The following is a 25,116-nucleotide window of genomic DNA, read 5'->3' as shown; positions in this document are numbered from 1 at the left end:
AGTAATTTCTCAGGTAGCAGAATGCTAGCATCTGGTGGAGGAGTACTTCAATTAGCATTGAGCAAAAACTTGGCAAAGTCGTGGACAGATTTTCTTCCTACAAGAATGCAATTTAGAGCTACCAAAAAAAGTACAAAAAGAAAATGGAAGGCCTCTCTTTTTTCCGCTCCATTTAGCACTCTAATGAGATCCAATTGAATGGATCTGCCATATCTCTTCACATAAAGTTAATTCAATGCAGATCAATATCCTGCAGAATTTTATCTTATTAACTGTATCACAGGTGGCGTGAAGCACAGCACACGCTAGTAATTCAGAAGCACATCTCCATGGGTGCTCCTCTTTCTTTAAAGAATCTGTTGCAAACAGCTACAATGTAATTGGCAGGCTTTTTTTTTTTTTGGCCTGCATGCTCCTCTACAGATAAACCGCAAGCAGGTTTAAGCACTGTGCTTTCTCAAAACAATAGACATGGATCCACAGGGACAGCCAGTATAAAACCACCTCTAGAGACAGCAAGACAGTATTAGAAGCAAAGAGCTGGCCTTGAGCTCTTGAGATTCATGTCACTGTTATCTTGGACCATAATTCTCATGGCTGGTACGCATGCACTTGTGCCTTGTCCAAGTGGCAGCTTTTTATTTATTTATTTATTAATTTTGGTAGCGCATCTGACACAAATGTTGCTGAATGTTCTCTGTGTGCAAACAGCCGGGGCTACAAATGGTCAAGTATCCCAAGCGCCTAAGTTAGCCAATGAGTAATCAGTAAGAATGTGTCATTTGAACGAGGCTGTGTTTTTATGAATGCTATCCTATTTGCCAGAAGCTTAGCATAGCTGCACATCTTTGAAAAATAAGCTACAGAGCTATATAAATGTTTCCCCACAGTACAAATACAGTACATCCTTTTTTACAGCATATTTAATGTGAAAATGAAACACAACATGCAAAATGTTAATCGTTAAAATCGTTAAAATGTACACAAGTGTGCCATTTGACCAGGAGTGCCCGAACCTTTGCAGGCCATAGAAGACTTCCAAATGATGTCTGAATTATGAACGGTTACAAAGCCGTGGGGACAGAGCGATGCACTGCTAATCAGAAGTGAGCACAAGTCAGTGTGTCCTAGGCAGACCTCTGGGAAACCCTGCCTTGTGGAGTCAAGTGCTTTCAGGCCCAGGCTTGCAAGGCATGACGGAGCTATTATCGGCCATTTCACAGTTCCAATGTTTGTTTGTGCTCCACATAAACGGGCATGTAATTACGCTGACAACATTTTTCTTAAACAACAATATCTGGAAATTGAGCCACTGTCTTTTATAAATGTCACAATGGAGGAGAAACGATCTGAGACGCTACAGTCAGCTACGGGAAGAGCAAGACAGGAGAATAAAAAAAGACCTGTCTCTCACACACAAATACAGGCCGAGAGAGATTAGCCCTAATGCCATCATTGCTCTTTCAATGGGCTTAGAAGGAGAAATATACAGGGCTGTGGTCAAAGAGTTGTCAGTGTCAGGTGGGGCTCAGTGTGTTATGGGGTCCGCATGCAAGCAACCAATGAGCTTTATCAGAACAATTAGCAGCCCTGAGAAAATTGAAAAAAAAGCCCAGATGTCTGTCATTAACCGTGTCTCTCTCCCTCACTCTCTTACTCTGTTCTTGTTGCTTTTTATTCTCTCCCTCTCGTTCTCTGTACTCTAATATATAGGCAGAAATCACACTCAATCTGCACACTTATTTCTCTCTTCTACTGCACTTTTTTTTTATTATTCATCTGTCGAAATAAATAGAGGTCCCCTAATCCTGCTGCCAAGGTGCTTTTATTAGAGGCTTAAGCCACTATACCTGGCTACTACATTTGCTTTTACAACACCCCATAATTCCTCTGTCCAGCCGGTGTGCAGTTTCAGTTCACCAGAATGCAACCTGACCTGCTTCAGTGGAGGCGCAGTAAGCAGGGCTCCATCGATAACATGCCCTTATCCACCATTTAAAGATTTTAAGCAGCTTCAAGTTCTGCTTAGAACAATATACATATATAGAACACCTTTTACATGCCTCACCGCTCCTTGTGCTTTTTGTGATCTTTAGCAAAGAAGAGCAACACTGAAAAAGCCAATCAGAGGTTCAATGCCAATCTAAAGTGCTTCACTTTGCCAGCAGTACACCTCCCTAATTCCCTTTTTTCAAGCAGATAAACACACACACACACACAAATGTGCAAACAGCTTATGTTCGAGCTCAAATAGAGTCATTTTTCTCAATTACCTTCTTTGTCAATTTTGCGTTCTACCTCACCTCTTTGATACCATCCCACTCATTCATGTACTCCTCTGAGTATTCAGCAGACCATCAAACCAGTCCATAGATTTGCAAACCTGATAAATCAATAGTCTAAAGATCTGCAGAACGGTGCTCACTCCCTGTGAACTGAAAGCTTTCTCAATTTGATTGCATGTCCACACCTCCAGCTCAGTGTGTGTCTGTGTACCATCCGAATCCAAACAGCGCCTTGTGCAGGCAGCCCACCTGCAAAGAGCAGCAGTGTAGGGCCCTGACTTTCACATCAGGCGTTTAAGCAATGATTATTCTTAATGCTCGCACCTGAAATGACACGCAGCGCTGCCGATTAGCCGGGTCAATGCATTTGGCAGATGTTCAGACTCTGGCTCTTGTGCAACAGCTCAGCACACACATAAAAAAATGGAAACAGCAGAAACAGAGGTGGCCAAATAATCCACTTTGGAAATGGTCCAAGTTTTGCCTACCATGCTTTGTAATAACAACAGCACTGTCCATACGTGGATTACCCCAGCTACTTTACATCATAGCATCATAGAAATATAAAATCAACATGAGAATGAGCAACACAAAAAAGTAACCAGTCAGTTTACAGGTTCTGGCCACGACTACCAAAAGACCAGTTTAGTCAGACAAGACATTCCGTTTCATCCTGAAGAGCTCTGATTCCGTCTTGTCCTCCAGGCCTGTGGCCTTCGCCCCGATGCACCAAAGGCACCCTGACCTCCCGCGGTCCTCCCATGCCTCCCTATCCCTCCCCTTTGTTGGCAGCCATGGCAGGCCATAAGACTGATTAGAGCGGGTCTCACCTCTGGCAGTGGCATGCCGTTGATGATGAGATCAGGCTGCTGCGGGCCCTGCCCGGTGAAGGTGTGGTGGTAGCCATGGTTGGGCGCGGCATTCCTGGAGTTCTGGTTCTCCACGTTGAGGAAAGTGCTCTCAGAGCGCCTGCAGCCCAGCGGCAGAGTCTGCTGGTGGTAGTCGAAGTAGTTGAGCGAGGAGGTGAGAGACGAGCAACTCACCACGTTCATCTTGTCCGTCTCCTCCACGTCGCGTGGCACCAGCCGGATGTCGTTCTTGCTCAGCTTCTTCTTCTTGCTAGACTTCTTCTGGTTGCCATAGGAGTACTCCGCCACCCTGCGCAGGTAAAAGAAACTGAACAGACTCAATAAAGCAGTGCTCTGCCTTCCCCACCGCACTCCCAGTCAAGGCCCAAACAGGCTCCGCCTTCTGACTGAGGTGACAGGCCTGGGACCCATTGGCAGCGCCAAGGGAGGCCACAGTCAAGTGACCTCCGGCCTCCAATGGAGCCAATTCCTGATTTGTTTGCATTTCCATGCTCGGCGGCTCAACTTGTCACAAACAAGCAGCACAATGCAAACATGCCAGACCACAACAGCACACACAGCGATAAATGACACTGAACACCACCAGGAAAGTAAGCAACGATATTCAAAGCTCAAACCACACTTAATTATTTCCTTTTTCTAATTTGCTTTTCATACTAGCAAGCTCTCTGGCAGCTGGAGTCAAATTAAAAATGTTCAGCTTTTACATTTTTTGCCCTTTATGGCTATTTCTGACTCAAGCAGGGGATTTTGATTCTAATCACAGTAAATGAGAGACATTGAGATTCCTGCTGCACTATTTTCACTCTAGACACAAACCTGAGAGGTCATAAGCGAGGCGTGTGTTGTAAGCAGCTCCAGTCTCTGCCTCTCCCAGTTGACCCTTCTGTTTTCCCAAGAGGATCATTATTAGCCTCAAACACTATTTTCACATTCCTCCTGAAAGGCAGGCAGTCGTTTTTAGCTTAAACTTAATTAAAGTCTTCCTCTTGCTTCCTCTTGCTTCCTCCATTCTACCTTTCATTTAGGTGCTGGCTGTGTCTGCCTAAGTCTCTTGCTTTTTCTAGCTGTGAAAAATGGTGATAACGGTGAGGGACCTCATCTATTGGAGGGCATCTAAAAGCAGTTTTCATTCTCTGATCCAAAGCAGGCAAAAGTGTAATGGATGTTTTAAATCTTAAAGGGGGTTTGAAAATTGGAACCAAAAAGAGCCTGTATCAGTCTGTTGTGTTTGAGATACGGTTCTTGAATGGCAAGTGACAATAGGAAGCAGCTTCTTTTAAATCTGCACTCTTTAAACTTTTTATATTTAAAGAAGCTACTTCCTAAAAACACAACACCTTATAAAGTGTCTTTATGACCTTATGCATTTGAAAAAAAAAAATCAGTTCCTTTCCAGGAATGACAGATTTGCTTAATTTTGTGATATTATTGTATATATTTTTGTACAGTTCTAAAATGTGTGTGTGTGTGTATATATATATATATATATATATATATATATATATATATATATATATATATATATATGTGTGTGTATTATATATAAAAAATATATTATATTATAATATATATTATAATATACAAAATATTAGTTTCTGTGCTGTAAGTTCTATTTTTATTCTATATTGTTTAGCAGCTGTAGTATTTGGCTCCCATCCTTGCAAAACTGATCTGAAGAAGCTTGGATAAGCCAGAGAAAAGGAGTCTCTGAGTATAGCACGAGAAAAGCATATCAAGCACTCTCACTACCCCCCTGCTGAGAGAGCTGAAAGCCTCCATCAGGTTTATATCTGGAGACAAAAAAATAAATGTGAACCACAGCAATCTACACACAGGCTCCGTTCAGCCAGTCTGCAGTCTCGCTGAATATAGGCTTTCTTGTAAATATATAACAACTCTAACCTGAAACCTGGATCCCTCATGCATTACAATGTTCCCTCATCCAAAACATCTCTGTTAATATGGTGAGTAACATGGTATGTTGCATCCCATGACAGGAACGTCAACAAAAATTATGCTCAGTGTAGAAGTATAGCGATGGCTTCAGGTTAAATTTGCAAAAGCAATTTATATGGAAATGCTGAGCGGTAATGTTGAGATGGGAAATCAACTTAGAGGTCTATGTAACAGATTAATAGGTATTCCAAGTACACTATATGAACAAAATAATATTTTGGAGTCAAAGATCATTAACATGCCGTACATTTTCATTGTTTACTTTTCGGATGCATAATTGCGGTCATGCTTTCGAAGATGCTGTACTTACTATATATATATATATATATATATATATATATATATATATGGACATCCTTTTCATATTGTCTTATAATCTGTTGAATATATTCTCATATTTTCCAAGTCACAGTATTGGTCAGAACAATTGGGGAACAGGATTGTGGAAAACCCTGTATTAAAATTACTGAATTCTTTTGACTTAATGGGAACTGACAGTTAAGGAGCAGCTCAGGCCTGATCTGCATTCGTAAGGCACGCTTTTTCCAATCTCTTTGTTGATAGGAGGCATCATTCACAGACATGAGCAGTACAAATGGCACTGCTAATCCCTTTTCTTTTTACAAAGGTAGTAGTCTATGAGTGCAGTAATACGTTTCCAAAAATGTAACTGACATTTTTGAGAGATTATGGATCATTTTGACATGCTGCGCCCTGACTTTTTAAAGTGAGGATCATCTAGGTCTAATAAGTAAGTGAGCCATGTAGGCTCTGTGTGAATGTGATAAAATGACAAGTGCATGTGTTATAAGTGTCTTACACTTAACACTGAGTTATTTTCAGTGATGTCAATCAGTATTAAAACTATAGCGGTTTTACACAGCCATGTGCCTCCTGCTCTCCTTTTTTTCGTACATTTTACCACTGCAGTCATCCTTGGCCACTGCCCAGTAAGGCCTAGTCGCATGCACACACTAACAGCAGCTAAACCCACTCGCAATGACAATCTGAGCTAGAGCATCAAACATGCATTACATTGCCATTTGTCATAGAATATATGATGATATTTATATATATATATATATGATGAGCAACAAACAACCACAGTATGCATAGAGACACTGGTAAAACCAATGAAGCTGTGTCAAAAATTGCTCAGGTACCTGCAGTTGTATGTTCGTATTTCCTTGTTATCCCGTTTGCATTTGACTGCCACAAAGATCATGGTGACGAAGAGGATGGCAGCAATTGAGCCCAAAGCAATGATGAAGATGAGGGATAGGTTGACAGCTCCCATTTGCTCCTGCGTGTTGAGGTCAGGGGAGAGGTAGATGACGATGTAGGCCGAGGCAGATAAGGATGTCTGGCCATGGTCGTGGGCCACCACTGTTATCTGGTAAGAGGGCTTGGCGTTCTCACCAAACGTTTTGGTGGTGCGCACCTCGCCATTGATCTGGTCAATCTCAAAGTAGGCCATATCACCTTCAGAGATAGAGTAAGTGAGGCGGCCATTTTCACCCTCGTCGTAGTCATCTGCCTTGATCTGCGTGACCAGGTAGCCAACACCTGCATTCTTGGGGATGGACACCTCGGCTGTGCCGTTGACGAGTGGCGGCGTGGTCATCACGGGTGTGTTGTCGTTGACATCAAGAACAACAATGCGCACTGTGGCATTGCTGCTGAGCGATGGGTCACCACCATCACGGGCTGACACCTTGAACTCAAATGTGCGGGTGTCCTCGTGGTTGAATGCACGCACGCCGTAGATCTCGCCGTTGGCATTTACTGTTACGTACGACTCCACAGACATTCCACGCACTTCAGACTTGACAATCTCGTACGACACGGTGCCATTCATTCCCAGGTCTGGGTCACGTGCTGATACAGCGAGAAGGAAGGCACCTGGGACATTGTTCTCCAGCACCATAGCCTGGTAGTGTGGCTTAGTGAAGTATGGTGGGTTGTCGTTCTCATCTGTCACTTTGACTGCAAAGGACTTTGAGCTCCGTAAGGGTGGATAGCCACTGTCCTCTGCCACAATGGTCAGGTTGTAGGTGTCCCTTTGCTCCCGGTCCAAACGCCCATCCACCAGCAGGGTGGAGAAGCTCTCAAACTCATTGAGCCGGAAGGGCACATTGCCCTGCAGACGGCACTGCACTTTCCCGTTGGCGCCCGAGTCACTGTCCGACACACGGACCAGTGCAATTACGTAGCCAAGGGGTGCGTTCTCACTCACTTCCACCATCTCACTATTTTCAGAAAGCAGTTTGATCTCAGGCGCATTGTCATTCACATCCACTACATTCACAATCACCTTGCAGTGTGCCGGGATTGAGTTGGGCCCCAGATCCTTGGCCTGCACATCAATCTCATGCACACGCAACTCCTCATGGTCCAGCACGCCATTCACGGTGATGACACCCGTCTTGGGGTCAATCTTAAACATCTGCTTGGTCAGGTTGGACACAAAGTTGATGAAGGAGTACACAACCTCGCCGTTTGTGCCCTCATCTGGGTCCGTGGCGTTTAGGTCAATGACAAGGGTGTTCAATGGGGCGTTCTCCATCACATTCACAGTGTACACAGGCTCATCGAATACAGGGTTGTTATCATTGGAGTCCAGCACCTTGACATTGAGCTGTACTGTGCCAGTCTTGGGTGGGTCACCGCCATCCTCAGCTGTGATCTCAAAAGTGTAGTGCGACTGACTTTCCCGGTCCAGCATCTTCTCCACTACAAGCTCAGCAATCTTGGACCCGTCACCCCTGGTCTTGATTTCCAGGCCGAAGATGTCATTAGGAGTGATCGTATATGTTTGGACGCCGTTGCTCCCAGCATCTGGGTCGCTCGCACCCTCCAGGGGGTAGCGCGTGCCGGGTGCTGCGTTTTCCGAGATCTCCAGGTCAATTCGGGCGGCGGGAAAGCGCGGTGCGTTGTCGTTCACGTCAATGATCTCAATCTTAATCACGCAGATCTCCATAGAGTTAGACATGACCTCGAGCGAGACGACACACTTAGGCGTCTGGCGGCACACGGCATCGCGGTCGATCTTCTGCTTAGTGATGAGCAGCCCCGCAGGGCTCAGGTTCACCCAGCGCGGCTCCGAGTTCGAGATAACGCGCAGGTACGGCTGGCGGTTTCCCAACGCAAAGCCTGCCACCTTGGCGTCGGCCGTCACGTTCGCGATTTTGGTGCCCGCGCGCAGCTCTTCCTCCACCGAGTACTTGAGGTTGAAGACGGCACCGGCGCCCGTGCAGCACAGGAGAAGGCGCAGAAGGACGTGCGCGAAATCCATGGCGCGGGTTGGGGGGGTAAAAAAAACGACCTGTTGATGCTCGCCCCTGCTCTCGGTTACTGCTCTCGGCTACACGCGTCCCGGTAGCTCGCGCTCATTCCGTCCCAACGGCGCCCACGACATATCCTTTAAAAAAAAAAAAAAAAAAAAAAACAACGCGAAACGCAAAACGCTAAAAGCATGCAGGGGGAGGGTAAACTTCCATTCACTTCATTGCAAATCTTTTTACACCGGCTATATCTTGCATCGTCACACAAAATCCTCACAAAACCTAGAAAAATGCAAACGCATTACGAATGAGAAAAAACACACAACCATGAGGAGCACTGGCGAAAGCTGCAATGTATCACAGCCCCATGCTGCGAATCGACCATTTTGTTTTTAGTGGGAGAAAAACAAAAACACGAGGAGGTCAATAAGTTGGGAGCATTAGAGAAGCAATTAAAAATGTTCCAGTTCAGTACTGATTGGTCTCATCACCATGATCCTCCCGTTTACCACAAACTGCCGTGCTTTTTTCAGAAGCGCAGCCTGTGTCCAATCAACACGGTGCGCTCAAACGAAGACGCCTCTGATCTTCATCAGTCTGTGATTAGCCTATGGCAAAGCGCAAATCCATTAAAGCGGTACAGAATCCAGATGGACAGCAACAACAAAAACTGCACGGGTAAGTGGCACAACGACGATGCTGCTGCTGCTGCTGCTGCTGTACGAGCCAGTCTTAAATTGTAGCCTACACGGTCCACTTTACGATGCTCCAGTAATCCCACAGCGAGCGAGACCCCGCAGCTTTCTCAGGAAAATCTCTTCACCCGAGACCTGTATGAGGCAGCTCTATTAGTCCAGCCAGAGCGAAATCAAATCCGTGCTTGAGGGATAACTTGAGGTGTCTGACGCGTGTAGAAGCTCAGTTCAAGCCTGTTGAGGAGGGAGAGAGAGCGTATCAGCGTTTTAGTAAAAATATCCCAGTTTCAGTAGTTTTTTTGTTTCTCGTCGTTCCCTGTGAACGCAGCGCCTTTCACGCGGCTCCAGCGCGGACTGGCCGAGACGAAGCTGCGCGGCTCGCGCTCAGTCTCGGGACCCGCAGTCCAGCTCAGCCAATCAGAGGTCACGCCGGAGATGCTGGGCTGCTGGTGGGTGGAGCCACAGCCCGGCTACGAAACTCGGCCAGTGTCGGGAGAGCGGGGCGAGGAAGACGGCGGAGATTTGTGCTTCTCTTCCTCCCTCAGGACCGCTGATATTCCGTTTATTTTGAATCTGCTTCAGATTACGCGAGAGAAGAAACGTTATGATTTAGATTTGAGAAAGCCCTTTTTAAGTTATGATATTATAAACTACTCGCTCGCTCAATCTGACCGAGTTCTTTCTGCTTGTCGAAAAAGGTTTTCTGACCATGGCCGAATGTAAACTGGTTGAGTGGGGAAGGATGCTGCATAGTGAACAGACTTCCTCAGCGGCGATAGACACTCACACCTTCTCAGTATAACAACTAGCTAATAATACACGCTGCCGCTCGCTCTCTCACAGACATGCACGCGCGCGAGAGAGCGTTTATTTCTTGTGCGAGATCAAATGCAGACAGGTTGGGCTACATGTTGCTGAGGAGCAGAGCAAAAACGGCTAAACAGAAACTCCTGTTGGAGCAATGGTGACGAATATATGCGTCGTCGTCCTCACACTTACTGCTAGTTAGGTTAGGGAGAACGAACATGCAGCAGAAGTTGCTTTCGCCACAATAATTAAACCCCGCAATGTAATCCACCCACACAGCCCCCCTTTCCTACTTTGTTTTTAACACACAAGCATAGAGACATACAGTCTGCGTGAATCCATTTTCCCCCGCTGATTTCTCTCACGGGACATTTTAAGAGAGTTGTTTAGGTATCTCCTCACTCAAGCTGAGAGCAGGATCACGTGACTTCGGCTGCGTCGCTTGGCTGAATGGATGTTCAGTGAACATAAGGCAATTTCTACAACAGGCAGTATTTTTTAATTATTTTTTCTACCTCATCTTAAACCATCATGTGCGTATGTTTCTCATCTTTCATGTTATATATTTTGTTGATTGGTTCATTTAGTACGCAGACAGAAAAAGGCGTGTCCCTCCTCTTTGATATGTATCCTCTCCTGTGCTGCTTCTGACCTCTTTGCCAGTTTGCGCTCCTGAAGGACCTGCCTGAAGGGTTTGTATGCTGATCAAGTGGTGCATGAAGGAAAGATAGTCCACCAATAAGAGCACAGGTATTCCAGGGGCAAATTGCGCTCGTCTGGTGTTTGTAGGATGCAAGATCGTTTAAGCAGTTGTTCGTGTTTAATGACGAGTTCATCTATCTCAATGTTTATCGCCCCCCTCCCCCAGTGTACTGTCAAGCAGGGAGAGTGGTGGAGCGAGACGTGTAATATGGCGCCCATAACAGAGATCATTTTGAGGGCAAACCGATTTTAAAGTCACAAGGGTGACACCTAGCGTCCCGTTCCTCCTTCTCTTGCTTGAGCAAAGTAGCCTAGGTTTCAGGCAGGAGTTGGATCCTACCAGAGCCCTTTTACTGGGACATAGGCCCTTTACTTAGGTATAGGAAGGCTGCCATCAGACTTATTTAAGTCAAATCAAATGAAATAGGTCACCGAGATCACCTCAAACTGTGCTCCTGTTCCTGAGGTTGACCCCCTAAAGTGTTATAAAATCAGAATAATTTTGACATGGCAAAGCATTCAGGCACTGTTCGTGGGTCTATTTGCCAAGCTCCTGCACAACATCTTGCACAGGCTTACGCCATGAACAAACACAGATGTCCTTGTTACTTGAGCATTTCCTGCCCATGTTTGTTCCCGACTTGAGATGCTTTCGGGGAGGCTGTCGGCCCACCGTTGCCATTGGTTATCGGAGAGTCCCCAGTGGCTATCATCAGCTTTTACAGCCCTGTGGCTCATGCATAAAACACTGGGAGGATACTGAAGGTGTGTTTTTGCAGCTAGTTTTATCCCATTAATAAATTCTTAATAGGGAGGTAAGATTAAACTGCGGGGGAGGCATTTTCCTCAAGCCTTTTTATAATTCATGTTTAAAATATAGCATGTGGTAAGATCCATCAATAAACTTCTGAAAGAGAGATTTTATGCGCCAAATGGAATCCCTACTAGACAAGCTGTGCTTGTTATCTCCTTTTCTCCGTATTGATGAAGCCAAGGCTCACATGCAGTCTATTAGGCTCCTCTTTGACATCAAAGTATTAGCAGATAGATCTGTTTTGCAATTCAGCAGTCTTTGCATCAGTGTCATTAATGCTCCCAATCATTTTGTGTTTATGAGACAATTAAATAAACTTTATTAGCGATTCGTTTGAGCATTGTAGAGACCCAAATAAGAAATTAAGACTTGTCAAACATTATAATAAAACATTATAATTTGTATTTGTGTGGTAACAGCTTTATATGTGCTTAATTATTTAGTCTGCTTCTTTGTGCTACACAACAAATTCCTCTATGATATCCAACAAATAGTAGCTTGCCTCATGAAACGGTAGCATTTGTTCTGCTGTGGCATACCGGGAAGGTTTTGATCTTGCAAAAGTGAGTGATGCATATGAATGGGGGTTGTAATCTAGTTGAGCTCCATTCATTTTAATGGAAGAGAAATGACCATAAAAGACAGAGTGAATTTGGCGCTGTGTTGAGGGACAGAGTGAAATGGCCACTACATCAGCCTGCTGAAGAGCCGAGATGGCTGTCAGAAACCCACAAACACAGGATGACACACAAATGCTTTGAAGTTAAAAAAAAAAAAAGCAGGAAAAGAGAATAGGAGAGAAATCCACTAATCACAAATCACAAAAGACGGAGCTCCAGACCTGAGCCAGTCAAGGTTTTGGGAGGGCCTTTCATTTTTGATTTCTCTCACTCTTCCTTTCTTCTTGTGACTATTTGTTTCACACTGTTGCTGCGGCCTCGGCAGTCCTCTGCCCCTCATTCTAACCAGCGGTGTGCTTTGTGTGAATTTCTAAATAAAGCAGCTCAAAGGTGTGCAGGCCGCAGACAGCGTTACTTTGTGTGAGGGGAGCCTCTCAATCACACGGCAGTTTTGAACTTTTTTAAGACCCATTTTTTCTTCGCTCGGAGCCTTGAGCCGGCACCGTCTGCAGTACAGAGGGAATGACTGATTTTATGGTGTTTTTTTTCTGCCAAGGCGTGGTAGACTTCCCAGTTGCTTCGTTTGAAAGGAATATCTGAGGTTGTCTGCCATGTTGCTGCATTATTGCCCTGTTCTGCCTTGGTCCTACTGGGCTCTGTCTCTGTGTATCTGTGCGTGTTTGTGTGTGTGTAATAGTTGGGGGTGGGGGGCCGGACTGAGAGCAGTGCATTGATTCAGACTTGAGCAAGATGGCAGTGCTTGCTTTGGCTGTATTTGAAGCGATGCGTCACGTTGTGACCTACGTCCTCCTCCTTCTGCCATGTGCTGTGTCTGCTAGCACGCTTTGTGTGAATGGAGGTCATGATGAATGATTTGTTCTGCACAGTTCAAATGTGCATAGTGGGGGCATACTGAAACACATGTTTAAATGTTTATGAGCTGTAACAGTATACCATTTTAGTACGCTTAACCTGCAACCATCATGTTACTCAGTATGAAATAGTAGAATGGTAGAATACTGAACTATGCAGGAGTTTTGCACTATTTTTTTTTTTTTTTAAAGAATTAGGAAATAACTACATTTTGGGAGAAGGACCACACCCCAAACCCTGGGCCTTAAACCTCATATATACCCCTGCTTCTCAGTTTAACTCTGTGTTGAACCTCCACCCAATCTTCACCCTTTCTTCCATCATACACAGCACCAATGTGGGAAGGCGAGGGGCTCCCGTTCCATCTCAGGGCGTTTTCTGCACTATCAAAAAAGTGTTTGGACATCCAAGGAAGTCTTTTACATGTCACACATTTTTAACCTGTGAAGTGTTTTAACCACATGATCACAAGTAAACACATGTAAAAATCTGTATGTGTGTGCAAAAGTTTGGGCACCCAAGTCAAGTGTGTTTTCTATGTTTTCTGAGTAAACGTTTGTGCCAAAGGTTATGGCACATATATAGCACAAAGCATAGAAAATGTGCCATATGTGGCAGTTTTCCACCTTTACTGCAGTGTTTAGAATTCCACACTCGTATATACTATTCCCACAATATGCACAATCATAAGTTCAATACATAGCTGGAGAATGCAACTGCAGCCTGATTACCCCTAAGCACGAAAAATCAGCTGCCTTTGTCTGGTGGCCAACATGACTGCAAAAAAACACTGTGCACGGTCACAACCGCTTAGCCACGCTTGCACTGCATGGCTTGGTAGCATTATATCATCGAGATCACTGTGGTCAATTAGCTAGAGCGTTTTATTCAGTGCTAGTTCTGATTAATAACAGAACAGGCAGGCTGAAACACCTGTAAATGCGGAGGCCTGGGTGGGGCCTATCTGATTGCATCAGTAGGCTGGAGTGCTTATTCCTCCCTGTTTACAGCTGTTCCCTAGTCAAGACAAATTAGAAGAATGTAAGCCATTAGGTTGCTTGAAAAGCCTCTGTGTAAATATGGCAAACATTGCTTCTGACAATGATTCTGTGTGTATGTATATGTTTGTGTGTGTAATAGTGTGTGCATGTATGACTGTGTATGCGTGTGTATATGTGTGTGTGTGTTTGGGTAGCAAATCTGGGCCAAGTTAGGCGTATGTCAGGAGAAGGAATGAGGGCACAGACCAGAGCTATTGCAAAGCAGGCTTTTTTACTGTATTTGTGCTGTAAGCTTATGTGAGTTCATGTGTATTTATTCACAAGGGCTTAAGCAGGGAGGACATATTGATTGTGTTTATTTTTCTTGATCAAATCCGTCTGCCTAATATCTAAATATATACTGCATGAGTGGCTGGCAAAGCTTGATCCGTGAGCATTACTACAAATCCCCTCTAGTCTCTCAGGGCATTGTCGCTGGATCCAGGGCAACAGAGGTTACAGCATAAATAGGAGGAAATCACAGCGAATGCCGCTGCGCATGTTTACACTCACTGCAATTTTACATTAATACACATTCTAAGCTTTCCAATGCATTGAGAAACTTGACCTCACCTAAACCTCCTATACATCCTCTACTTAGGTCATGGGTATCCTAATCATGACCATGATCTATATAAGTGATCTAAAATCAGCTCACTGTCTGCAGCTTTATTATTAGCTATTATTATTATTTATTATTATTATTTTTGTTTGGTCACATATATTGAAGCCACTGTCACTGCGCTTATATGTAACATGACTTGATTTGTGAATGTCTGAAAGTCACAAAACACATCTGCCTATATGAATATCCTGCACTCTTTTCCCCTTTAGAAATGTATAATGTTCAGCTAAGTAAATAATCCCTCGGCCGTTGAGTGGCCATACGTAACTTATGTAGTTGGCATGTAGGGAGGATCTGCACTGACTGCACTGCACTGAAATATATCGCAAAAGTCAAAAAATGGTCAAACAGCAGGACATACGGAGCAAGTGCAGTCACCAAACTGCAATTAGAAAATTGGCCCAAAAGGCCCTTATAATATGTGTCATTGCGGTTATGTGCATACCAATTATCAGAGGGTTTAAACCTTGGCTATGCACTCCGCATCATTCCCACCCATATGGCCTGTATTAATCATGGCACATCAGAGCAGAAAATGCATGGTTATTGATTTTGAGGGAATATGTCATGAGTGTGTACTGAAATGTTGAGCTTTCTCCATGATTGGGTATGGTTTAAAATGCCCCAGCGCACCCAGGCAGAATCCTTAAGCAGGGGATAATAAGCAGCATGCTTGTTTATATGTCGGCCCATAAGCACTCCATCTCTCTTTTCCTGTAAAGAGGCTATCAACGATCTAAGCAGGGGCCGACCTCTGTCAAAGCAGTAATCATCAATAGATTGTGGAATGCTGGATGAAATATAGTTTTTTTCTGTTTACATGTTACCTCCCCTATCCCCGTTTGTGTTATTGTACATGTTATTGTGTATATATATATATATGTGTATCATTTTATTTTTCCTTTTTTCCTTTGAATATATGTGTGTGTGTCTTTGTTTGAGCCGGTGTGCACACAGAATAATCTCCTGTTATTTTGCTCCCACAGAAGCTGCTACATGGCCATGAGAGAGCTCAGGCTTAGCACTCAGAGTGTGCAGCGCTGTTTACTGCAGCGCGATTGGTGAGGGCTCACTGAGCTGGCCCTGTTACAGTTTCAGCCTGGGCAGGCAGGCGCAGTGACAGGGGATTGCAGCATTTCTCTTTGACCAACGGTATCAATAAAGGCAGTGGGGCCGCTCCTCTAGGGGACCACCATCCGCACCGTCCCTTCTTCACCTAAAGGAGAGTTATTAATGGCCTCCCCATGTTTGTATGTGAGTTGTCTGCAGAAGTGCCTCGGCTGACATTCTCGATTCCAAACATGTATCCCACAATGCCGTCTGTCCTTCTGCGATTGGATGTGCTTTGCATCAGGCTGGAATTAAAGGGAAGGGGGAGAAGAAAGAAATTAGTATGGAAATTAGCCCTGTATAATGCCTCAGGCGATTAGAGGTGCTTTAAGGAGCAACGAGGAGGTGGCAGTTTCCAGCAGCAGATAGCTGTTCTGCAGCAAAGCAAGGGATATGGAGAGAGATTGCGTTCCTTGGGAGAGTTATTCTCCTTCTTGCTGTAAGGATTAAGGAAATAGCTTCTGAGAGGCATGGCATGCTGTTTAGTGCACGCTAATTGCACATCCAGTATTGAAATGTCTGCTCTGAGCAGATTGTGCTTTGTATATCTCTCTCTCTCTCACTATTTCTCTTCCCCCTCCTCTCTTGGTCTATCTCTATCTCTCTCTTTCTCTCTACCTAACCCCCCTCTCACTCTGTTTGACTGTCTGTCTGAAGTTCACCTTTACTTCCACATGACTCTGCTCCATGACTTTTCCTAAAAATGGTTTTATGAATATGTAATATATAGAACCATTTTTAAAGATACACTGACTGTCATGCAACCTCAAATGATGCACAGCAGACAACAATCAAATCATCAAAAATTCATAGCTAGATATCTAAATAGGTTAAATAGGTTACTGTTAGTATTCTGTAGGTCATATTGATGACAGCCTCAAACTGCTTTATCATGTAAAAAATATATAGATATATAACAATCTAAATGAGTTGCTTTCCACACACATGGCTATTGGACATTTCCCAACACAATCCCGCAAACTATTTAAGTGGAGACTATGTCGTTCATTAGATAGATTCATGAGATTTATAAAGAGATAGATCCCTTCAAATATGTCCATACTGCTAATCATTAGTGTATTACATATAGACTCATAATGTACAACATACACGTATCATTTTGACTGCCAGTGTATATATTACAGATTCTCCATAGGACTAACTGTGAAATAACTGCTTCCTTTATTTAGCATGGTCCAAATAGATTTTTCTCTTTTAATTTTGATATTACATTTGTTAAAACACCAATACTACTACTACTGCTACTATTACTACTAACACCACTACAACTATTATTATTATTATTATTAATAATAATAATAATAAGCAGAAAAAGAAGCATTGGCGCAACAGAACATATAAGTACTGACCTTCACAATTGTGTTGAATAATTAGAATGGCACTATTAAAATAATACTTTATTTTTTATTATTTACTGAACTGCAAATAATCATCTAATTAGAGTGTAATAATATGGTATTGTTTCATTTAGACTCGGTTTGCAACTAACTGACTAATTAGTTACCAACTCATTTTAATAGTTGATTAGATGGTGATACCATTGCACGTGTGTTGCTTGTGTTAACTAAAAACCGTTTAGGAAGTATGTGAACCGCAAATTAAAGCCAAAGTTTAACCATAACAATGAGGAATAGAATTCTTCTGCCGTTGTTACTTCTTAGCAGCTGTCTGTTACATGAATGAAGCATGTGGATAAAACACAGCAACTCATCTGCAGCAACATCACCCTGGTGTCTGAGTGGAGAGTAGAGGTATATCTGTGAGGAGTGGGAGTCTCATATGAACACAGGCTGAGTGTAAAAATAAGAAATGTACATGTTATGTACGTCAAACTAGAGACGTTAAAACCGTCTGGTTGTGGTGGGGCTCACAAACAGACGTTTTTACAGTCTCTGGTTTGACGTACATAACATGTACATTTCTCATTTTCTTCAACAAAAAGAGCCAATCAGCTTGCTTGTTAGGAATAAGTCTTACCCTTCAACAAAATAAGGCAGTCAGTTTGTTGGTTACAGGCAGGGGACAGTTGAGGATATTGTGGCTCAAGACAGTCTATGTCAAAATAAAAGTCTTTAATACAAATGAAGCAACAACTCAAAATACTTTTAAACAGAAAGCTAAAATTACTCTCACATATGTTTCCCTTTTTATTTATTATTTCTGATCTGAAATATAATGGAAAATGGATTTACTTTTTAATATTATTCTATTCTGCTACTTCTGACAGACAAAAAATATACTGGCATTTTATAGATCTTTTTTATTAGCAGGAAAAAACAATGAACATTGACGTTATTTATTTTTATTGTTTTCATTGTTAGTAAATGTATAAAACAGTATTAAGCTAAATATAAATGCTTAAAGCTATATAACAGTTACTTTTTGGTAACTGAGCGATTCAAAATACAATTGATTATTTGTTTCAAAACAATCAAAATAGTAATTTGCTGCAGCACCCTAATTCAGACTGAAGCCAATAATTGTTCATTGTACTGATTGTACTGTACAGTATAAAATAATGTATAATTAAACAGTATAAAGTATAATTAAAATGAAACAAATTAAATTACATTTAGACACCAGTGTATTGAATTAATTGTAATGATCACATGAGCATTTAGCATTATTTTATTTATATATGTGAAACCATTCTCTGTCCTGCAGAACCCTGGAAACCCCCCTGTTTATGAATGTATACATGCAACCACAGGAAATGACTGTTTTACCCAGTCATGCAAGGAGACACAGCATATATGAATTATTATTATTTACATTGCAGGAAACATCCCACTCTCTCTGTGTACATTGACTCTAGGTCAAAATGTGTCTGCTAGTCAGTTTGGTTTGATTGATCTCTTATCCCCTTATCCCTTGCTTTTTTACAGAGCTGGGCTTGCCCCCTCCTCACTGTGTCCTCTGGGCATAGTACATTCCAAAACACTGCCTCTCCCGGGGTTTTTGTCTCAGGTAATTGCAGTGGAGATAGCTGCTGGCTTCATTATCTGCCTTTGCAGATAGCCCGCAACAGTGTGTATAGGTGGGTGGGAGAGGGAAGGAGGGTAATAGTGCCTCAGGTTATAGGAATTCCTCCTTTGCTGGTGTCAGCTCATGTTTACTCAGCCCTCGGGGACTGGGGAGGATCACAGAGTTTCACCATCCGCTGGCCCCAGTGTGTGGGCTGTGGAGAAGAATAAGAATTCCCTCTATGTCAACATTGGTTTCATTCATAGGTAATTATCCCAAAGCTAGTGTCTACAGACTTGCACACAGAAGAAGGGGCCATCCACTTTTGGTTTTGTTATAACCCCAACTCTGTGTAATCATTCCACAATTGAATTACTGAATTACTTTCTTTGTGATATTTTAAAATTGTAACACAACAACAATATGATTTATTATTATAAGTCTTACTAAGTAGCCTGCCATAAAAAGTGAGGGTTAAGAGTTAAGAGTTAAGAGTTGTGGTCAGAAGTTTAAGATTCATGACAGACATTAATGTAATGGCAATCTTGGGCTTTTAGTGACTTTTTTGAACTGTTGTTTTTCTAGGGAAGAATAAGTGTACATCAAAAATGTTTTGTCCTATTATATATGCCCCCGCTTAGATTATAACTTTAAGTAGCAGTGCTGAGTTCCAGCACTGCTACTTCCTCTAAGTTCCAATAGGTGATCATGATTAAGAACCTAGTAGCTTCTCTGTGCTCACATAAAATGAGTTTGACCACACTCACGTTGAATTGACCAACACAGTACAATGGGCAAGTCCATATCCAGATCTCAGCAGAGTGAAACTTGGACACAATTGGTTGTTCCAACAGGACAACGACTCCCAAACACAACTCAGAGTCTTTCCAAAGTCTTAGACCACAACCCTATCAAAATGTGTGTGTGTGCCATGAAACCAATAAATGTACTTTTATTTTACTAATGTCTACCTGCCTGCTTGTCAAGAGGCAGGAGATCAAAAGCGCAGAAGCACAACAGCCTACTATAGTCAGAAGGCTGACAAATGTGATAGGGAGATTTCTGGCCTGGGAATTAACAGTGAACAAAATGTGGGGCTGTGCATCTGAAAGAATGAAAATCTGACAGTTTAAGCAACTTTCATTCTTGAAGTGCCTATAGAGAATTATTTAAGAACTTCTGTGTGTAAGGCTGCTAGGGCTTTTATCTAGTATTCCTTCTGTAAATTGGACAAGTTCACCACTTCATTGTTCTGAAATTACAGACTATACTGTCAGATTGCGCAAGGTGTTGTTTTACTTGTAAGCCTCTTATAGGGCGAGCAGAATTACATTTAGATCCACACAGTGTATAGGATGCAGCAGAGATAGCCCATGGGCAGGTAATATCCCTGCCACAGTGTGTGTGTGTGTGTGTGTGTTTGTGTGAGAGCAAAAGACCTTGAAAGTAGAATTTGAATAAACTAGAAGCAGCATTAGAATAAACTAGTCATATATTAATGTGTGTGTGTGTGTGTGTGTGTGTGTGTGTGTGATATGCATTCTTTCGTTTAGAAGGAAATTCAATTAGGTCATGAAAAGAATGTTCCGCTGCGTAATTCTACCCATTGAATTGTATATCATTTTGTGCCATCTTTCCTAATTTCTTACTGTAAAGATTTACCTTCCATTTAGACAATGACTAACCTTGTTCCCCATTGTTTACTGAAATTGAGGGTCTTGTGATAACTGTGATTGGAGAAGAGATGTCGTGGCACGCACTGAAGCTTAAATCCTGCTGTAAGCCGAAGTAAATGGGCAAGTCTACGAACACATTTTATGCATAAAATAGATTTTCTCAGCCTTCAGGGTGGACCCCCACAGCTAGATAGGAAAGCATAATTTGGTCTGTTCAGGCTTTCCTATGGAGCACATCAGAAACGAATGTCTAGACACAGCCGTGCACACACACACACACACACAAGCTCTGGGCAGACAAGACTGCCACCTCTCTGCCAGCATGTTGTAAACAAGGGAGCAGGGGAGCCTAATCCGGCAATAAATCGCAGGATGATAAATAAATCATCTATTTTAGAGATTAACTCTCATAACCATATAAAATGGCATTGAGTAGGAGATAAACACCGAAGATGGGTGTTGTTTTTGGGGTGTTCTTCAACAACAGTGAGGGTCTGTTATGGATTGCCCATGACCTCACTCCCCCAACCCCCCCACCCCATCATCTCTCAGTGTTAGATAAGAATGTAATATGATATAGTGGAAGCCAGGCAACTAATCTGATATTTAACTTCGGTGAGAGATAGGAAAGATATAAAAATGTATTAGGAGTGGGCACTAAGAGGATTAGAGTATGGAAACGGATGTGTGAAAGCATTTTAATCCACTCACGCTTAACCCTTTCAAGCTGCCCAATCTGCCTCATGCAAATTACGATTCTTTGTCTTCACTTTGATGCTGACTTGCTACTTCTGATTTAGGCCAATCTCTCTAATAAACCTCCTTCTCGCTGAAAGAAAAGCTGATAGGGTGGGGTGATGCAGTGCAGCACTAGGCCTGGGTGAACAGCATTTTAACCTGACTTGGAGAGAGACTATCATTTAGAGTTTAGAGAGGGCTTATGCATGTATGTGTGTGCTAAGCATATGTAATAATCGTATAGGAGTTGTGTGTTTGTTCATGATGCTACAAGATCTAGCTCAGGACAAAATGCTACAGTATACAGTTGAATACAAAAGTTCTGGATTTTTAAAATTATTATTTTAATTTTTTAAAGTAGTAAAACAGCCAATGTAGTATGATAAGATAAAAAAAAGAAAATCATGAGTGTGGTTCATACAAAGGTTTGGGCACCTTAAACACCTTAAACTCAAAGTTATTTTATTTTTTTTACAAAGTCTCAGAGTTAGATAACCTTGATTTGCAACTCAGGCCTGAAGCATGTCACCAACTGTAGTTACAAACTGTCAGGCGAATTTGCAAGCTTTATAAATTCTCTGACACTTCTGGCACTTAGCAACCATGGGCTCCTTCTAAGCAACTGCCTAAAGGTCTGAAAACAAAACTAATTGATGCCTACATGGTAGAGGAAGTCTATAAGAAGATTTCTAAGAGTATTTTTAGCTTGCAGTTTCTACAGTGCCAAAAGGGCAGTTTGGGGGACCTGTGGAGGTCAAGATGATATATGGAAGGATGGATGGGTTACCTTAAATTGGAATAAATTGTATGCATGTGCAATAATCTGCATAACAGCATAATTGTAATTTAGTGCTTTGAGAAAAATGCTTTAAACTATGTGAATTTGCATGATTGTTATAAACAAATACACATTTACTGCTACTGGAAAATTTTGATGGTTTCATTTTCACATCAGTTGTGATGAATTAAAAGGGGCTCACTTTATTCTTTTCAATCGCTTGATTATTTACCCTACCAAAATCTATATGGTGAAAAGCAACAAATGCTCATATGCTGGTAAAGCAAACCAGATACAGTATATGACTGCCAAGAACCTGCATGAAAGTTTAGCTAAATCAAGAGGCTGGTGCCCTGTTCCACTGTGCAGCGTTGCTTGCACAAATATCATCTTCATGGAACACATAAGAAGGAGACCTGCACAATCTTGTCGCAAATTCCAATGTTTGAAGTACGCTACAGAATATCTTAAAGCCAAAATGGAAGAGACACAAACTCAAAGTCTTTTGAAATGTGTGTGTCTTTGCGTCCCTCAGAGTTCTCTAATCTAAATATCAGAGAATATTTGTTAATAGACCTGAAACTAGCAGTGCATGCAAGACAACCCAAGAATATATCAGAACTAGAGGACTTTTGCAAAGAATAGTGGGGAAGAAATCCAACTGCAGGAACTGGCTACAAGTTTGCAAGTAGTGATTTCTGCTAGAGTCCTGACTCTGTAAGCTGCCCTTTTTTTTTTGCACAAGCTACATTGATGATTAAAATTTTTCATGTTATGAAAAACAGACTAATTGCATTAAGGGTTGCTGAAAATGATTAGCTACAGTATGTGTTTACTACTTCTCAATAATAATAAAAAAAGGCATTTGGCATTTGGCATTTGGTCAGAGGTTCACATACCTCTGCATATGGCAGTATGTGACTGTTCAGTAAAGTGTTACTTTTAGCTTTAATGTGTCAGAAACTTGTATGACATGCTTCCCTGTAAAATTCCTCGACCTTTGAGTTGGACACTGGATTATTGGTGTAGCTATGTAAATGGATGACTAATGCACTGCAGCACTGATTTGCCATTCCATACCTAACAGAAAGCCTGAGGTATAATATATGCCTTCATTGCAGTGCTGCATCACATGCAGCTGCTGCGTTACTGAAGGGAATCACACACAGGTGTACTGGGGATCAGGTAACCCAAAGAGGGCAGATGTATCTTCTGAAGTTAAGCAGTTCCCTCCAGGACATTCACCTTGTCTGACCTATAATTCAATACAAATGCATTTGCATGACCTTACAGAAGGTCATAGGCATCTGTTCTGGCCCACAGGTCCTTAACAAATAGCAGCTGTCAATCTTTATTATCTAGAATATGCTTCCTCTCAAAAATTCATATCCTTTAGCAATTAAGGGAAATGAGACTGTGGATGCTTGTAGTATGTGACATTCTGATTAATTGCTGCTTAAATGAGGTACTGAGTCTGTCTGTCACTGTGGGCCGCTCTTCTGCAATTCGCTGTGAGCTCAGTAATTACAATAGCTCAAGTTTTAACATGACTATTAGGTCTTGACACATTGAATGGGCACCATTGGACGGTGCTGTTACCTTAAATTGGAATAAATTGTATGCGTGTGTAATAATCTGCATGAGCAGCATAATTGTAATTTAGTGCTTTGAAAAATTACATTTTAAACTATGTGGATTTGCATGCTTGATATGTGGAACTTCCTGAATTATTCCCCTTGATCATTAGAGTTGAGCAAAGACATATAATTCACTGTTAGTGTGAAATTGTAAAATTGGAGTTTTATTATCAAATCAGTTGTGGTAAATTACTACTTTATCCATTTAAATCACTTGAATATTTAGTCTAACAAAATGTACTTCTCTACGCATTGGTGAAAAGCAATCCTGTTCTTACAATCAATTACAGACTGATTTTGAACATTTCAAAAAAAGAACAAAAAAAAGACTAAAGCTAAATAAAAAAGGCTAAATCAATTCTTTTTATGGGATATGAATGACTCCAATACTACTATATCTACTACTACTATAACACTACTATATCTTGTCACCAAAGGTATAATTAATTACATTACTCTTGTTTCTGTCATTCAAATCAAATTTATTTGTATAGCACTCTTTACAACTGCCATTGTCACAAAGCAGCTCTACAGAATCAGTAAACAGTAAGAGGACAACAAGACATAAAAACCTATGACCCCCAGTGAGCAAGCCAAAGGAGACAGTGGAAAAGAGGAACCAAGACCAACAAGGGAGGAACCCTTCTCCTCTGGTCAGAACTATTTATAAAGTATCAGTAAAAGTTACCATACCACCACATAAAACTGATCTACTGCTCAGGTCTGCAAATAATCATAATATAATATAACTAATTTAATCATAGTAGAGATGGTAAGAGTAATGAGAGTAATGATGGTTAATTGTGGTGGTAATAATAGTGGCAGATTAAAAGATGGCAGTTAAGTTGAGTCCATTTAAATTTTAACATGGTCATTAGGCTGGCAGCAGTGGCAGGAGGGTGGGCAGCTAGTCTGACATAGGTGGCAGGAGAGCCTGGTGGTCAGTCTGGTGGGTGGTAGCTGGTCTGACACAGATACAGGGGACCCCAGCGGTCAGTCTTCCAACAGGTTGGGCCGGATAAGTGGGCATAATTAGTTCTGAATGAATTTACAGAAAGCAGAGAATGTTGAGCAGTATCAGAGTGTGGCTAACGATGCTGGTCTGACTATAACAGCCAAATTTAAAAGAGAGACCCAGAGGGTCACACAGCCACAGGTGCACCCTGAAACACTGGCGTTCATCTGCTCCACAGACAACAGGAAGGCAATTAGCATGTCTGAAAGTCATTCCAACGTAGATGAACATCACATCTCCGAATGGGCTGACTACATTTTAGAGGAGAAAAAATCTAGCAGGTTAAATTCCTCCAATGAAATCCATGTCAGTGACTGTAAAAAAAAACATTACGCATGTCTGTTGTTGGTGTTTGTTGGTGGTCTACAGAATACACAATTTATGCCACCTTCAATAGTAGGCTATTGTCAACATGTTCTATTTAATTCATTTGTAAATGTGTTCCTTTAATTTGAAACATTCATTTAGTAAGAGATACTCCATCAGTTTGGTTCATGTTTTTTTTGAACATCAGAATTTATATTCTCAAAACTGTTCATTCAATCTCCACATCTCCTTGTCACTTGTGCACATCATAATCCCATATCATCATTGTGTTTCACAT

General features: G+C 42.0%; 1 protein-coding gene across 4 annotated transcripts in view; it reads right to left on the bottom strand.

The window, feature by feature from the left end:
* Window positions 1-9,789, bottom strand: part of pcdh19 (protocadherin 19) — a 61,026-nt gene extending 51,237 nt beyond the window's left edge. The window contains exons 1-2 of one of the 4 annotated variants that reach the window (XM_072663594.1): window positions 6,277-9,789; window positions 3,329-3,461 (exon numbers count right to left, since the gene is read on the bottom strand). In XM_072663594.1, coding sequence (XP_072519695.1) covers window positions 3,329-3,461; window positions 6,277-8,408 — 2,265 coding nt within the window. In that variant the 5' untranslated portion in view covers window positions 8,409-9,789. Of the gene's footprint in view, window positions 1-3,115; window positions 3,462-6,276 lie in introns of all 4 variants that reach the window. The other 3 variants (XM_072663595.1, XM_072663592.1, XM_072663593.1) reach the window with 3 other exon arrangements.
* Window positions 9,790-25,116: the final 15,327 nt, after the last annotated feature.

Source organism: Salminus brasiliensis, chromosome 19 (assembly GCF_030463535.1).
Source record: "Salminus brasiliensis chromosome 19, fSalBra1.hap2, whole genome shotgun sequence".
Classification (NCBI taxonomy): Eukaryota; Metazoa; Chordata; class Actinopteri; order Characiformes; family Bryconidae; genus Salminus; species Salminus brasiliensis.
This window is presented reverse-complemented; position numbering and strand designations above follow the sequence as displayed.